The following is an 18,569-nucleotide window of genomic DNA, read 5'->3' as shown; positions in this document are numbered from 1 at the left end:
CTGTTGAGTAGAAGTGGCAAGAACAAATGTCGTCTTGTTCCTGATCTTGGAGGAAAAGCATCCATTCTTTTACTATTAAATATGATGTTAGCTGTGGATTTTTCCAAGATGTCTTTTATCGGGTTGCGAATGTTCCTTTCCATTCCTAGTTTGTTGAGTATTTTTATCATGAAAGGATGTTGGATTTTCGTCAAATGCTTTTTCTGCATCTACTGAGATGACTGTATGGGTTTTTTCCTTTATTCTGTTAATATGATGTATTACATTGATTGGTTTTTCTATGTTGAACCAACCTTGCATTCACAAGATTAGTCTTGCTTGGTCATAATGTATAATCCTTTTTATTTGCCTCTGGTTTTGGTTTGCCAGTGTGTTGAAGATTTTTGCATATATATCCATCATGGATATTGGTCTGTAGTTTTCTTTTTTTGTGATTTATTTATCTAGTTCTGGTATCAGAGTAATGTTGGCCTTCTGTAATGAATTAAGAAGTGTTACCTATTTTTTAAGAGAGTTTTAGAAAGATTGTTGACACTTCTTTAAACATTGGTAGAACTCACCAGTGAAGCCTCTGGTCCTGACTTTTCTTTATTAAAAATTTTTTTTTACTATTAATGCAGTCTCTTTCTTTGCTACTAATGTATTCTGATTTTCCATTTCTTGTAATATCATAGCTATAAGGTAAAAGCCAAACACATAAAGCTTCTGGAAAGAAACATATCTTGCAGACCTTAGAGTAGGCAAAATTTCATACAACACAAAAATACTAACCAGAGGAAAAATAGTTGATACATTAGATTTTATCAAAATTAGAAATTCCTGTTTATCAAAAGAGAACATTAAGAAAACAATTGGGCAAGCCATGGATTAAGAATAAAATATTTTTCATGCATGTATCTGATAAAAGACTTGCATCTAGACTATATAAATAAACAATAAAAAAGACAGTGCAAGAAAAGTGTATAAAAACTTGAACAAACACTTCACAAAAAAATATTTAAATGGATAAATATCACATGAAAAGTATTCAACATCATTAATCATTGGAAATAACAACTTAAAACCACAAAGGGATACCATTCCCACCCACTAGAATAGCTAAATAATGACAAAACAGATGGTTTTTGTTTTTTGTGTTTTTTTTGAAAAAAAAGAAAACACTAGAATAACTAAAACAACACTAAAGATTGGTGAGGTTGTGGAGCTGCTGAGACTCTGATTTATTGATGGGAATTTAAAATGATATAAACACTTTAGAGAACTGTTTAGCTTTTATTTTATATACAGAAAATAAATATCTGTATCTATATAGATACTTATAGATATCTATCCTGTAACCTAGCAATTTTGTTCCAAGGTTTCCCAAAGAAATAAAATATTATATCCACGAAAATACATGTATAAGAATGTTCTTAGCAATTTAATTTGTAATAAGTAAATCATAATAAATGAACTTAATTTATAATAAGTGAATAATTTTCAAACTGGAAATACCCTAAATGTCCTTCAGTAGGAGAGAAGGAAAACAAATTCTGCTATATTTATGCAGAGGAATACTACTCAACAGTTAAAAAAACAAAACAAAACATTACTACCACACACAACAACGCAGAGGATCTCAGAAACATGTAGAACAAAAGAAGCCAAACACAAAAGTTATGTACTTAATTTCTATAAAGTTCAAGAATAGGCAAAACTATCTGTGGTTATAGAAATTAGAAAGTGATTTTCTCTGGACTGGAATTTGAGTGGGACTACAAGAGAACCTTCTAGGTTGATTGAAATGTTCTATACCTCGGGTGGTAGTTGCATCAGTGAATACAATTGTCAGAATGCATCAAGTTGAACACTTAAGATATGTGCATTTTATTGTATGTAAGTCATAAATAGACAAAAATATATTTGAGATTGAATTCACTTTATATTCTGAAAAATATGAGGACATATGAAGGCATGATAGGAAACAGCCCTGAAAATATTAAAAACTTCTTAAAGATTAGTGTGAGAGAATAATGAAATAGTAATATCTTTAATATTCAGATTAATACTTTAATATCTTAAAATTATGGAACAATAATAAGCTCAAATAAAAACACTAGTGTATCAACTTTTTAGCCAATTAAAAAAATTACTTGTTAAAATTTTTTTATCAAAGTAAAATTTATTGTGAAATTCACAGATTGTTAGTGTACAATTCAGTGAATTTTAATAGATGCATTCCCCTGTATATTAAATACACAGTTAAGAAATTGAACATTTCTGTCACCACAGATCTAATATATTGGCTGTATTCTTTCCCTGCTCTCCCTATAACATCACTGAAGTAAGTGCAAAATACTTTTATTCTCCATAATTACCATTAAAAATAACAGCAAAACTCCAGGATTACTAGAACTATTAAGGATGATAATTGTGGCAACTGATCAGAAGTTAGTAGATATCTAGGACTCTTCTAGGAACTCTAGGCCCAAGTTGTGAAAAGTTTCTGAGACAGCTAATATTTAGTCTTCTCATGTAAATTCCATAATTAGTACCAGTAATGCATAATAATATCTTAGGTGAGATGTTCCAATAACCTAATTAGCCAGTATAAATTTATAAAGAATTATCTCCCTTTTGCTGCCCTAACTTTTCTTTTGTTTCTGGTTGTCCAAATACAGTGCAGTACTATAGTACCTGTATTTTAAATATTTCAGTGATAGCATAGGCTGGTAGTTCATAATAATAACAGATCCTTTATATCCCATATTTGTTACTGAAAGAACCCTTAGTACTTTTTAGACTGTTTATAATAGGTAAAAATAAATTTCAGGCATCTTTTTGGTAGAATATGCTTTAAACAAGGTGATGAAGCAAGCTACAATTTGTGAAAGATATTGAAGGAGAACATCATATATATTTGAAATTATGGAGAGAGCATTCATTTCTTTCTTTCTTTTTTTTTTAGGTAGAAAAATCAATGCCCTAACCTTATGTCATGAATGTGCAAAGTTTGACCTTGTTACAAAAAGTATAATGGCATTTGGACTAATTATAGAATTTTTTTTTAGCGATGGTATTAAATATCTCTAAGGAGTCAGTAAATATTATAAGCAGTTGTAAATTATTAAAGTAGTTGTGACTTATCTGGTATCTATTTTCTTACATTTTGTTTACATCCTGAATTCTTTGCCTTCTCTACTCAGATCTTTTTTCACTTTTTCTTCTTCTTTTTCTAAAGTATCTGGTAGGTAGCACTTATCATTGCTGAGTGAAAAGAATGCCAGGCTTCTCAGCTAATAGTTCAGTCTTCTCTTAAATCCAAGTCCTCTAAACTCTTCTGTTGTGGGAGACTCATCAGTGCTCAAGACCTTAAATGTTTTGCGGATGGTAGAATGGAAATTCTTAGATGAAATCTAGGGTCACTTTCAAGCATCTTCAAAGTTTAAAAGTTAGAGGATCTTGATAAAACTTTGAGAGGAGAAAACTTAGAGATGTAAGATTATGCTTCGTGTATATCAGTAGGCAGTTATATAAAAATGGTATTTACTGAAGGTCATTTAGTGGGTTAGTAGGAAAAGGTAGATTTTCTTTTTCCCTCTAAGTATAGTAATTGTAGACAAACATTTTTCTTTTAACCAACACAGATGACCAAAAACAAGAAAGCAAAAGAGAAGCCTAACTATTTTTAAGGTGAGGGAAGAGAAAAATGTACACACACGCACACACAGACACACGCACACAAAGACTTATTTTATGAAAGCTAGAAAATTGTTCTCAAGGAGAAATGTATGATCTACAGTTACAATGTTTAGATATTTGGCAATTGGAAAAAATAATTTTTTGGTGAGAATAGGAAAACAGATTGACATAAATGTACATTAGAGTAGTGACTTTCATTTCTTGTACATACACAGTGAAATAGTTTTGGGCAATAAATTCTTGGAAAAGTAGGGTTGGATTGGTTAAATGTCATAGTTTATGACTGAATACATATAAACAGGTGAAAACTCAAGATGGAGAGGTAATAATAACCACCTGATAAAGAGACTTAAAACTCATTCACCCTACAAAAAAGATTGCTTTAGAGTTGTAACTTGATATTATAGTTTGATTTTTTTTTAAAGATATTGGTTATATTTGGGGCTACCGTGGGTCCATAAAGAATGGAATGCTTTTTGTTCCTTTAATACAAAGAAGTATTTATCATTTTTAAAAAGTCTTAACTATAAAAAAAAATTGATGCCATAGATTTACCAAAATTATTGAAAAATTTGACACAGCCACTATTTCTGCCATGGTGTCTTAAAAATAAAGAATAGTTGACAATGGAGAATTACATAACTATTGCAAGACAGCTACCAAGCTAAAATTCAGTTCTACAATATTGTCAACATATCCTGAATCTTCAGACCTTTCGTTTATCCCCTAAATCCACCATATGATGTCTAGATTTCAGGTTTTTCATGCCTTTTACTTTCACATACCTAAGCCTCACTTCTCCCCCTCACAAGAATCATTCTGTGAGATCACTGCAGCCCACTTTGATTTTCCATCTCCTCTTAATTTTTTTAGCACACATCTTCCCTTAAGACCTCTTCTCTGCTCTCAATGAGTCCCGAACAATTTGTTCTATTTGTACACATTAGTTAGCAAATCCTGGGAGATTCATAAGCATTATAGAAAAAAAGTTTAAAGGGAATTCAGAAGAGCAAAGAATTAATAGTATGATAATTGGGTGTTTGGAAGAAGTGGATTATGAATGAGGACCTAAACCAAAGAAAGACTAGATTCTGGAGAACTAAGAGAAAGAGAGAGCTGAGGCCCAGATGCATATAGCCTAGTGACTGGGATTACAGGTGTCATTTAATATTGGATGAATGCACTCATGGACAAATGAATATATTCTGTTTAGAGTGACTTGGCCAAGTTTATTGGACTGTTCCTTTTAAGTCATTTATTTATCACATTTTTTAAAATAAATGTATTTATTTAAATTAGTTTCAAGTATACAGTACCTTGGTTAGACATCTATATAGTTCATAAAACAATCCCCGCATTTGCTCCCTCCCTCCCCTGGCCCTCCACCTAGCCCTCATATTAATGCTAACTGCATTCCCTATGCCGTGCTCCCCATCCCCGTGACCATCCATCAGCTACTAATTTGTACTTCACTCCATTCTCCCAGCCCCCTGACCCCTCTCCCCTCTGTCCATCACCAAATCGTCCACTATATTTGTGAGTCTGTTTTTGATTAGTTTGTTCTCTTTGTTCCTTAGATTCTGCATATAAGTGAAATCATATGGTATTTATCTTTCTCTGTCTGACTTATTTCACTCAGCATAGGAACCTCTAGGTCCATCCATGTCATTGTAAATGGTAGGATTTAATTTTTTTTTTTAATGGCTGAGTAATAGTCCATTGTACATATGAACCATAATTTTTTTATTCAATCATCTGTTGATGGGCATTTAGGTTGCTTCCATATGTTGGCTATTGTAAATTGTGCTGCCATGAATATTGGGGTGCATAGATCTTTATGAATTATTGTTTTGGTCATTTATCACATTTTTGAGTTCTATGGTACAAAGATGAAGAAATATTTGTTTTCAGGAACTTAAGTTCTAATGAGACAGAGAAAAATGTAAAAAAAATTGGCAACTCCAATAGGAGGTATGCACAAGGTCTATGGGAACACAGAGGAGGAAGTTGCAGAGAGGATTTCTGTAGGATAGGCCAAACTCTTAAAGATTTTAAATTCCATACTCAATTGTTTGAACATTATTTTGGTTATCAGTAAGACAAGACACTGACAGAGCAACTTCGGAAGGTTTAGGACAATACTAATACTTCCTAAGATTTTCTCGTGGGTTTTAATAAGAGACATTTTTTGAGAGTTTCTCTGGCCTAGCCCCATAATTCAGGTTCAGCCAACAGCAAAAGTCAGGATGTAATTGGGAGAGTCAGCCATCTCTAAGTTTTTAGGAAATACCATCTCATAAGGTAGTAACCCTTTAATGTTAAAATGTCCTAAATATCAAATTGAGATGCCCTAATTAGTGTGGTGACCTGAAATATGTATATAACTTTAAAAAAATAATGTTCACTTTGAAGGTGATAATTGAGTAGATTTAAAATCTGAAAGAGAGGAAAAGGAAAAGAGTATTGGTTGAATTTTGTGAGTTTTCAAAGGCATTTTCAAAGATATTTAACTAAACAAGTAATTTTGTCCCAAATTAATATTTATTTCCAGTCATTTGATCCTTCAGAAATTACAAGGAAGAGAAGTATTACAAATTATTCTCCAACAACTGGAACCTGTCGAATGAGCCCATTTGCATCTCCCACAAGCTCTAAAGTACAAGAGTACAAAAATGGACCATCAAATGGTTAGTCGAGCCTTCTTTTTCATTTACTGTAATATTTTTCTAGTTCTTGGTTAAATCAAAATTGTAATTTACTAATATATGGATCCTGCTGCAGCTGATTTTTTTCTTCTTAAAGACTTCAGAGAAATGGCTAGATTATAGGTATTACTTTGGACGTAAATGTAAACTTTTTAGGGACTTATTTTAAAATGCTCCTACAGACTTTGTTCTCTCACTGTCCTATCCATTAAATAGAAATTATGGCCTGACTGCCTTCAGCTACTATCAATTATAATGGTTACAGATACGCCTCGTAACAAGCTATCCATCATATACATAAATTAAAGGGCACATAATTCAGGTACAACTGCACTACAGTTTAAGATTGATACTTCTAAATGTTATTTTATACATGTTGTGCATTTAGTTTTATCCACACTTTGTGTATCTTTATATGACTACTTTTATTTATTATATTTCATTCCCTTTTTTCCTTTACTATTTTAAATGCATTTGCACAAGGTTTGTAGAACTTTCCAAAAGAGATTAACCTAATTTTAAAATGAAATTATTTTAAAACATTGTTAGTTTAAATTTGATCATACGTATTTCTTGTTCTCTGGTTGTTTATTACTGAACTATTTATTTAAAAGATATAGAAATCTGGATTTCATAGATTTAATTTTTTAATGTTGGAAAAGTTTATGAATCAGTGACATGTTAAGTTTCTGTAATGTAAAATTTTAAGTAGACTCAATTTAATAAACTATATTTTAGATATGCTGTGATTAGCCTAATTCATATTTTATTGTTTCACATTTGAGTGCTAAGCATATACTTGAAGCTACACAGAAACAAAGAAGTCTTCTCATTTTACTTAATTTATTGTAATGAAACCCATAATGAGATCTCAAACTTTTGAATGACTTATTTTACTCTAATCAAATGTTTTTTATCTTCAAGTTGTCACTATTAGATTGCTTTCACAAAAATGTATGAAGATGTATACATTTTCTTCAAGTTCTGTCATTGTTTTTTATACACTTGATATATCTTTTATTAAAAATTCAAAATTAGTGCCTTAGAGATGGCACATTTCTATACTAAAATGTGAATAGATTTTAAGTAGATATGTACTCAGTTTCCACATTGAAATTAAATATGGACTTAAGGGAACATTCCTTTTGCCCATAAAAAGATTGGTCACATGATTCCAGTCGACATTTAAGTGGATAATTATCACAGATTATAATACTAAGTTAGCTCTTTTTTAAAAAGTCATATAGCAAGGTTCCTGGGGAGCTGGTAATATTCTATTTCTTAACCTATATTATGGTTACACTGGTTCACTGTAATTATTCATTAAATTATACATGTGTATTTTATATACTCATATATATGTGTGTGTGTATATATATATATATATTTTACATACAGATATATATTTCAAAGAAGAAGAATTCCATAAGAAGAATTCTTATGTCATATTGTCATCTTATACATGTTTTAGAAATAAGAAAGCCTGACTTATGAAATAATTTAAGTTCCAAATGAAGTCATAATTTCTGTTAACTATCCTCACTTTTTAAATATTGTACAAAACATGAGGTACATTTTAAGTAAGCATTTTTATCTAACATTTTCAAGAACATTTTAGGTACTACTCACTTCCCATCACACTTAGGATTTAATTCAGAACTTTATCATGACTTTTAAGGCCTTACATCATCTAATATTAAAGCATATCATCTGCCTCTTTTTTACTACCCTTCCCATGTTTACACTATGTTAGCCACTTTTATTTTCTTGCTATTTGTCAATCATGCTGAACCCCTTCCCACCACAAGGTCATTACACTTGCAGTTCTCTCAGTCTGGAATATTCTTCCTCCAGGTATTTATATGAACTTTATATATATAGCTGAACCATGTACTGTATGAAGAGATGACAATATTAAATTTAAATCCATTTGTAGTTATAAAAGGAAGAAATATCTAGTTCTTAGTCTTCCCTCTACTTAGACTCTGCATGGGCCAAAAATAGGGTGACTGGTTCCAGCTCATACATTTAATACACACACACACACACACACACACACACACACAGAGGAATACACACATATTTATTTATCACCATTTATATTTATTATATTTATATATATTTGTGTGTATATATTATTATATCGTTGCCCTCTTCTACCCCTTAGCAAATTTTTCCAAACTGTTAATGCTTTTCAGAGAACAGAAAGGATGGTAATTTTTTTCCTTTCTTTGCTCCCAAGAATGCATCAGACTTATTTTTTAATAATATTGAAGGATAAACAACAAATTCATGTAGTCAGAGTGTATACTTATAAATTAAACAGTCGATATGTAGAAATCACCCAGACTTTAGCAGTGTAACAGCACAGAAAAATAAAAGATGGAGAATATAGTAAAACAGTGAAGAGAAGTGATGGATAGAATAAGAAGCTCCAATGTATGTCAAATAGGAGTTCCACAAGGAGAAAATAGAATGGGGCAGAGGCAGTTTTCTAAGATATAAGGACTATCGGTTTTTCATAATTAAGGAAAGAGGAATTTCCAGATTAGAATAAAATGGCTGGTCTGAGCAGGATGAATTAAAACAGATCCACACCTAACCATATCGTGCTAAACTCTACAACATCAGACACCAAGAGAAAATTTTAAAGGCAGCCAGAGGAAAAAACATATTACCTACAAGGGAATGACAAAGTGATAGATTTCTCTTTATTATCAATAATCTACAGCAGGAAATAGAAAAATAATACCATCTAAAAGTCACAGCTGAAATTTTTTATTCAGGAAGTAAAGATGAAATAAAGATATTTTCAGACCAAATCTAAGAATTTACCATTCACAGATCCTCCCGTGAAAGGACTACTAAAGAATGTACTTCTATAAGAAGCAAATGGAGCCTCAAGTAAAGGATGGAATGTAAGGAGCAATGATGAAAAAGTAAATTAGCAAACAAATTGGTAAATCTAATTATACATTTAGTGACAAAAATATGATTATAAGTTTGCTGACCAAAAATAAAAAGAACAATTTGGGGTGGGAGTGTGGGGTAAAAATTAATAATAGACCATAATAATAGCATGGAAGATAAATGGATCAGAAAAGAGTTAGTATTTTAAGGTTCTTGTAATTTTCAGGGAGCAGATAGAATATCTGTAAATTGACTTTTTAATTGTGTTTTTACTTGTAAAATGGGAAATTAATAATATCTACTTCAGAATCGTTGTGAGAACTAAATGAAATAATATACAAAAAGGACTTAGAATAGTGTCTGACATATAGTAAGGTTCAATACATATTTTAGTTATTTTTATTAATATTATTATTTCGACTTTAAGCCATAGGACAAGTAAATGTAAAAGGACAGAAAAAGAAAACAAAGTAATTATTAGCTTTTAAATGAAACTAATAGTTGACGTAAGAATATTAATGTTAACGTAGACCAAAACAGACTTTAGGGCAAAAAGGCTTTATTAACGATAATGGGAATCTTTACATAATTAGAGAAGGAAAGACTTAATACCAGAAAAAGTATCTTCAGCCTCCGTGCATGTAAAACAAAAACTCAAACAAAACATGATGAAATAGTGTAGAATTATAAGGAGAAATTCACAAATCCCTAACCATGGTAGGAAATTTTAAACTACCTCTTTCATAAATCAATGGAATGGATAAAAAGGATGTAGTTGAACACAACTAGCAAATTCGATCTAATGAGCTGTTGTCAAACAAAGGTAATATTCAGCATACAATAAAGCCCATAATTCCATCATACTAAAATTTGCTATCACACAGATCACATTCCCTAACCAAAATTTTGTGCAATTAAGAATCAATAATAAAAGCAATCCTCATGAGTTTAGGAACCAAAAAACTTCTAAATAATTCACTGATCAGAAAAATCATAATGGAAACTACAAAATACTAGGAATTGAATGATAATGGAAATATGTCTGCACTTAGAGGAAAAATTTATACCTAAATACTGCATTATATCAAAACAATTTCTAGTGGAAAATTTATACTTAAAATGCACATATTCAAAATGGAAGAGTAATTGAAACTGAGACAAGCATTCAACTGAAAAAGAAAGAAAAAGAACAATAAAATGAATCTGAAAAAGCAGACAAGAATAGTAAATGATATAAACAAATTATTGAATAGAAAACAAGAGACGATGTTAAAGAAAAGCAACAAAATCAAAAGTGGGTTCTTTAAAAAGAGTAATCAAATGGTAGGCCTCTGGCAAGACTGATTTTTTTAAATGGGAGAAGGAACAGACTATATATATTTTAAAAGAGCTGATAAACTACTGTTCGAATATACAATGTGCAATTTGAAATATGTGAGCCAAATACTTCTTAATGTCCACAATCTAATCTGGGTGAAAGAATTTAAAACTTATAATTCTGTTGTTGCTTCTCAAATATTAATGTTTTAGTAAGGAAAAAGCAGTTCCAATTTTCTCATTGATACTTTTCTACTCAATGATATAGATAATACCTAAGACTATTATATTTTCTTCCATAAGACTCAGTAAAGGTATTTTGAATTTTAAAAAAAGTACTGTTAACATTGTTATTTTTCATGAATTTATCCTCTAAAGAACCTCTAAATTGAACCTCTAATTGAACCTCTAAAGAGATTCTTCATTCTCAACTCTTGCTTAGCTTATGACTTTTGGTTTGGGACCTAATGATGCCTGAGATGTGTGCCAGCTGTAAAGTATAAGTATCTAGAAGCAGCATGATACCAGCCTAAACTTGTTTGAAATTCAGATTAATCTATTAATAAATAAGCATAGCATTCTGGTTAAGAGCACAGTCTTTGCAGTCAGATGGTTGGATTTAGATCCTGACTCTACCACTTACTAGCTTTAGGGCCTGGGATAAATTAAGTAAACCATTCTGTTCCTCTATTTCCTCATCTGGAAAGTGGGAATAAGAGTCACTACTTCAGAGTTGTGCAGATTAATTAATTAATATATGTCACATTTAAAACCATGCCTGGCACTAAAATTACTGTCATAAGTGTTAGCTATTATCATCCTCATCGATTGTACTTCTCTACATGTTATGATCTGTTGAAAATTATCTTTGTTAGTTAAGAACAGGCTCCCTGGAGCCTTACCAGAAAGTCCAAATACAATTTTAAATGTCCAGATTAGGTGGTGGTACAGTGTTTTTGCAAAATTGCATTTAAAGAGAGTCAAGTACAGAACTGTTTCTTATGTATAACCTAGAGAGAAAAAAACATATAGAATCCCTAGCCCTTTAGCTTGCGTTAATTGCTAATGAATGGAATGAAATAACAGAAAGTAATTATTAAGTAACTGGAACACTCTTAATGATATATTAGTGTCTACTCAACAGTCTTTGATAATTGACCCAAGTGTTATTCTTAGAGACATTAAAATTTCTCTTATTTAACAATTGAAAAGTCTATTAAAAACATAACTTCTTCCGTGAAAAGATTGAGATTAATGCTATTGGTTACATTTTGTAGGATAGATCTTGACTAATCTTGTACAATAATGTTTAGAAAGGCATTGAACAACTGGTGAAAATTCAAATAAACCTTTCTTTTACTATTTCTCACTTAACATTACTGACTGCTGGTGCTAAAATATGAAAATTAATTACAAAGGAACAGTAATTTTAATATTTAATCGTGAAGTTTTATTGAATGCAGAAGGCATAGTATAAAATTTAGGAAATTAGTGCTAATTTTCAGAAATAAAGGTTTAATATGTACTGTGGATTTTCATTTGTGGTTTTCTATAAAACATACATTCCCAGCTTGATTTTTTTTTAGAGACAGATTTTAATAAATTTATTTCCTCAAAAGTTCTCTAAAATCAAATATTGTTACCTTTTACTCTTCTATTTTTTGTTAAATAAACTCAATCATGTTAATAAATTTTGTTTGGAATTTAAGGACACAGACAAGTCAAATAATAAAAACTTAATAAACAAGTAGCTAGTACTTTAACAAAATTTCTAAATCACAGATTTTCTTTTTATCATTAACATGTATTTTGAGATAACAGTTTAGTTACAATATAATTTTTTTGAGAGAAGGTATAAGGTTCAAAGTAATAATAAAGGAAATTATTATTAATCAGTTTCTGAACAAACTTAATGGAATTATAAATACCAGTGCATAGAAAATATACTTTAAATAAGCTTTTCTTCTAGTAATAGGAGAAAGTTAAGATCAATGAAATAAAAATTAAATGAAGAAGAAAATCTAAACCAGGATTGGAAAGTCTGTTCCAGACAATATATTTCTTAATATGTTAATAAATTACATTTGAAAATTTAAATTGCTTTCATGTTATCTGTTATTTGGTTTCATCTGGAAGTATTGGATCCTCCTGCAGTATTATCATAGAGCTGTACTGTTTAATACATGTAGATTGAGCATTTGGAATGTAGCTTGTCTGAATTGAGATGTGCTGTAAGTGTAAAATACCACATATCAAAGATTTAGTGTGAAAACAAGAATATTGATTATGTTATTAATAATTTTATATTGATCATATGTTTAAGTCGTAATATTTGGGGTATGCTGGGTTAAATGAAATATTAAAATTTATCTCACCTGTTTTCCCTTTTTTAAAAATTTTGCTAGTAGATTTTAAATTATATTAAATAGCTTATATTATAGTTCTGTTGGAGAGTGAGACAGTTTTTCATGGTACATTGTATCAATTTTTTAGAAAAATAATGAAAACATTGAGTAAATAATAGTTTCTGTACCAGTTGTTGAACAGACGGAACTACATAAAAATATGTAGCATGAGGAGGGTGTCATCATTTTTACATTTTAAAAAGTTATTTCTCAGTCTACGGCCATGCCACCCTAAACATGCCTGATCCCATCTGATCTCGGAAGCTCAGCAGGGTCGGGCCTGGTTAGTACTTGGATGGGAGACCACCTAGGAAGACCAGGTGTTGTAGGCATTAAAAAAAAAAAAAGTGATTTCTCAGCTGTTTTTCATTAGTAGTAAAGAGTTTAGGTTATTCATTCATTTGCTTGTTTATTCATTCAGTAAACATTTATCAAAGGCTAATGTACATAAAACACTGAGAATCTTCAACTGTGCTAATGTATCCTCAGATACTTATTATACATTGAATATGTTTCAAAGTGTAAAGTGTATATTGTATATAAAAGTACTATAGAAGAAACAACTAAATGGTTAGCTCATTAAACAGTTATTTACTTGACCACTAATAAGTGCAAACATTATGTTCTACTAAAGCTATAACATCAAACTTAAATTTCAACCCAGAACATATTTGAAGGATAACTTAGTTTCTCTAGTTTTCTCTTTAATATACTAAGCCACAATGGAAAATTTTTTCAAATTGTTGTTTTTCTATATGATGTCATCATGAATAAAAAATAAGATTGGAAATGAAAAAAACAATAGCTATTGAAAAGTTATTCATAATAAAATTTTTTTCTGAGCAAATTTCAGGATACTTTTTCTTTTCCTACTTCCCTTTCATTTGTCTACACTTTTATTTTCTATTTAATTTGGCAATCTAAATTCTATTTAAAATTTGACAATTTTCCCCTTATGTTCTTTTTATTGCACATGTATAGGAAAGAGAAAAAAGCTGAATCATCTCAGTTTAACCAAAAGAAAGGAATCTACAACAAAAGATGATGAGTAAGTTTGTTTTTGAAATAATATACATGTCTTCAAAACAAAAGGGTCATATTTGTTCGTGATAATTTAAGAGAAATCATATCTTTGCAGAAATTAGTAAATGGAGTAAATAGTTATACCTGAGTTTTGAAGTATTCTTTCTTAAAGAAGAACTTTGTGATGTGTTTTGTAGTGATCATATGATGGTGATAAACGATATCTAAATTTTAATACTTATTGAGCCCAGTTTTCCCAGCCTATACATAAGAAACCAGCTTAGGGTAAAACTGAGGAAAACACTTTTCCTGATTTACATTATCTGGGAACATAATGCCTAACAAATAGTAGGTTCAAGAGCTAGGAACACAGTGAAGCCAGCAAAGTAAGGGATCTAGGGGAACTTAGAAGGCTTACATGCCAGCAACCAATCATTTTGATATTGGCCTGGCAATGGTGCCTTGAGTGAAATCATTATCTGCAGAAAGCCATTGCCTATGTATTCTGGAAGGAATAGTTATATCCACTGGGGCTAGAAAAATTGAATTAAACAGAACAGGGGTTAAATTTTCAAAGTAGTTTATATTTTCAGCTCATTTACCCTTTCAGCTGTATGTTCTCTGTGCCACACAATATGATGAAGTAGTAGAGATGAAGAAAATAGTTTCTGCCTATAGGGAACTTACAGTCTTATGATGTAAGTTAATAATATCTTCCCAATTTAGAAGTGGGTTGTGGGTAATGTTTCAAAATGTTTTAAAATCATTTGAGTGGAACTCAGAATAAATTTTCCATACAAATAGTGTTGTAATTTGTGGTTACAACCTCTGGGGAATGTTTTTGGACAACAGTGATAACCATGTAAACAAGCCAGAAATACCTATTCTATTGCTCTCCCCCTGAATCAGCTCCACTTAAGCTATTCTAACTTCTTATAGTTTCTTCCTTTCCTTCTTCTTTTGACCCATTCACATGCTTATAGCTCCAGATTTTTAACAATAGCTCCTATATCAGTGAGCTTTTGAATAGCAAGGCAGGAGCAAGAACCTTTGTTATGGGACAATTAAGAATTTGCCTCTGGTTATTTAATTTCTCTCAATATTTCTAAAAATCCCAGTTATTATTGTATATCACTCTATGAGTTGGTATTAAAATTAGTGAATTTAAGTACAAGCCACGATATTTTATAATACATAAAAATTATGGGTTTCTAATTGTTTTTTTCCACTCATTGTAAAATTACTCAGTCTTAGTCAATAAAACCATTTTATTAGCTTCAATAATGAGTTCTTCATTTATTCCATTTATTTAGATTTCTTTATTATTTTGTGAAACCATTCCAAAAAATTGGATTTTTAAAATCTCAAACTGAACATTTCATATTCGTAAATCAATTTAAATGGTCCTAACCTTCTTTGTTTTGTTTGGCAATTGTGTAGGTTCGGGTTCTCCATAGAAGCTGAACCAATAGCATATATACATATACATATAATATTATATATTATTATATATTAACATATGTAATAATACTGTGTATGATATATGATATTAATATATTTAGTGCTAATAAAATATATTATTGTAGTAATTAATAATGGGTTGATAATAAAGTATATATAACTACATATATAGACAGATTTATTATGAGGAATTAGCTCATGCATTTATGGAGGCTAAGTCCCACTATTTACCTTCTGCAACCTGGAGACCCAGAAAGTCAGAAGTGTAATTCCAGTCCAAGTGTCAAGGCCTGACACCAGGGGAGTCGATGGTGTAAATCCCAGTCCAAGGGCAGAAGAGTGATGTCTTAGCTTAAACAGGCAGGCTGGAAACTGATTCTCCTTTCTTTCGCTTTTTGTTCTATTCAGACCCTCAATCGATTGGATGGTGCTCACCCACTTTGGGGAAAGCAGTCTCCTCTACTGAGTCAGTTGTTACTAAGTTGGTTGCACAGTGGTAATTTTCTAACTGCATCACTCCTTCTATTAGTTGGCCTTTTTTAAACTCGTGTGTTCATAGGGATATAGGATTTTTCCTTAAATTCCACCTTTCCATATTTGTACCCCTTCTCAGACAGTAGATCTCTGACTCCTAACAGCAGCATTATATTTACACCTTTGCTTAGTGCTACAACATATACAAAATAGTTTCAGACTTCCTGCATTCAGCACTGTTAAAAAGAAACATGCAGAGCATTCAAAATTTGTTTGCATTTTTTTGTCTTTACTTGAAGGTATATGGTCAAATTACTATGTTCAAAACTGCTTGGATTAGTTTTTCGTTTGAAGAAGCATTCATTGAAGTAGTTCGGTTCTCTTGTTTCTGTTTGTATTCGATTTTAATTTTGTCTCTTATCTTTTTTTATTTAATTTTGTTTTTTAACTATGTAAAACGTCAACGTGGTTCCAAAAGTCAAAACATTACAAAAAAGTATTCTCTGAGAAGTGTTACTCCCTGCCCCATTCCTTCTACCTACTCTTGTAGGTAACCAAATTCGTTAGTTTCTAGTTTACTGTTCTTACATTTATTTTTATAAACTTAAGCTGTTTTATTTATTTTTTCTCATTTCTCTTCTTATGCAAAGATGACATACAATGTATACTCTTTTTTACTTTTCTTTTTTCACTTATGACTATGTCCTAAAATCATTTTCAGTTAATCAACTTGGCAAGTTTTAATGTAAGAATTCTCTCAACAGGAAAATATAGTTCCTTGTCTAGGTTAAAATTTTCTTCCCCCAGACAACAAGCAGTTAGTGACATGTCAATAAAGCTCACTTATAAATAAACACCTACACATTAATATTTTATGTGAACTTCCATATCCTTTATGCTCTGAAAGGAAAATATATAGTTCACTGCCACTGGCTTTTCTTCTTCTTGGCAGTTTGCTGCTGCTGCTGCTGGCACACTATAAAAATGCAATAATGGTGCTTATCCTGTAAGATTTAGTCTCATTAAACTTTATTTTTAGATAATTGTAGGTTTACATGCCATTGTGAGAAGTAAAACACAGATCATGTGTACCCTGTTCCCACTTTCCTGACATAACATCTTTCAAAAACTATAATACAATATCTTAATCAAGAATTGACATTGACACAATCCATTGATCTTTATTCAGATTTGCTTTTTTTACATGTACTCATTTGTGTGTGTCTGTGTGTGTGTATGTATTTAGTCCTATGCAATTTTGTCAGGTTTATATATCCACCACCGTAATAGTCAAGATACAGAACACTCCTGTCACTATAAGGATCCCTCCCTCCCATTGTATAAAGCTTATTTTTAATTACTGGCTTATTCTCTTCTAGGTGGAAGAGTAACTTTTTTAGATTTTTAAAAATTTTCTATGCTAATCCAAATAAAATCTTTCTAATAGTAATGAGTTATGCCAGAACTGGGTTTTGTTGTTTGTTTTTTATGTATGCAATTAAAATGTGGTAAGTAACCAGAGTTCAGAATTCTGAGTTTCTCTTTACTGTATTTTAAGTATTGAATCGTGCAATGAGAATATTGACTTATGGATCACTTTCTGCTTTAATGAGGGCCTGTAGGGGGGAATTAGTTGAAAATGTTTATCAAAAACTTAGGATGAAGATATACTTATGTCTATATTCTGTAGGTGAACAAAGACTAAGAGAGAAACCAGTATTTACAGGAGATTTATTTTCAACTGTTTAAAATTTTCGACATGAAAGAATGAAAACGTTACCCCCAAAATTAGCAACAGGACAGGCATGCCCACTTTCACCACTGGTATTTAACATATTACTGGAAATTCTACCCAGAACAATTAGACAAGAAAAAGAAAGAAAAGGCACCCCATTGGAAAGGAAGAAATAAAACTATCTCTATTTGCAGAGGACATAATCCTATATATAGAAAATCCCAAAGAATGCACAAGAAGCTACTAAAGCTAATAAATTCAGCAAAATTACAGGATACAAGATCAACACAAAAACCAGTTGTGTTTCTGTACACTTGCAATGAACAATTTGAAAAGGAACTCAGGATTCAATTTCCTTTACAGTATCATCTAAAAAAATAAAATATCTAGGAATAAATGTAACTAAAGAGGTGAAAGACTTGTACACTTGAAATTACAAAGCATTGCTGAGAGAAATTACAGAAGATTGAAATAAATTGAAAGACATTTTGTGTTCATGGGTAGTAAGAATTAATATTGTTAAGATGGCAATACTTCTACCCAATGTGATTTACAGATTGATTGTAAGCCATATAAAAATTCTAGCATTTGCTGAAATGGAAAATTCTGTCCTCAAATTCATATGAAACTGCATAGACAGACATTAAGGACATTATGCTATGTGACATAAGTCAGACAGAAAGACAAATACTGTATGATACCACTTACATGTGGAATCTAAAAAAAACAAACTTGTAAAAACAAAGAGTAAAATAATGGTTACTAGGGAATGGGGGAATAGGACAAATGTTTAAGAATACAAACTTGCAATGAGTAGGAAATAAGTCATAGAGATCTAATGTACAGTATTCAGCAGTC

General features: G+C 30.9%; 1 protein-coding gene and 1 non-coding gene across 8 annotated transcripts in view; both read left to right on the top strand.

Moving 5' to 3' along the window:
• ITGB3BP (integrin subunit beta 3 binding protein) overlaps window positions 1–18,569 on the top strand; it is a 53,091-nt gene that overhangs the window by 12,500 nt on the left and 22,022 nt on the right. For all 7 annotated transcript variants that reach the window (XM_039888162.1, XM_039888163.1, XM_039888158.1 and 4 more), the window contains exons 3-4: window positions 6,233–6,368; window positions 14,000–14,066. In XM_039888162.1, coding sequence (XP_039744096.1) covers window positions 6,233–6,368; window positions 14,000–14,066 — 203 coding nt within the window. The remainder of the gene's footprint in view (window positions 1–6,232; window positions 6,369–13,999; window positions 14,067–18,569) is intronic.
• LOC120581225 (5S ribosomal RNA) lies at window positions 13,232–13,350 on the top strand. Its single transcript, XR_005647173.1, has one exon. It is a non-coding gene; the product is annotated as a 5S ribosomal RNA (ribosomal RNA).

This window comes from Pteropus medius, unplaced genomic scaffold (assembly GCF_902729225.1).
Source record: "Pteropus medius unplaced genomic scaffold, Ma_sr-lr_union100, whole genome shotgun sequence".
NCBI classification, from domain to species: Eukaryota; Metazoa; Chordata; class Mammalia; order Chiroptera; family Pteropodidae; genus Pteropus; species Pteropus medius.
This window is presented reverse-complemented; position numbering and strand designations above follow the sequence as displayed.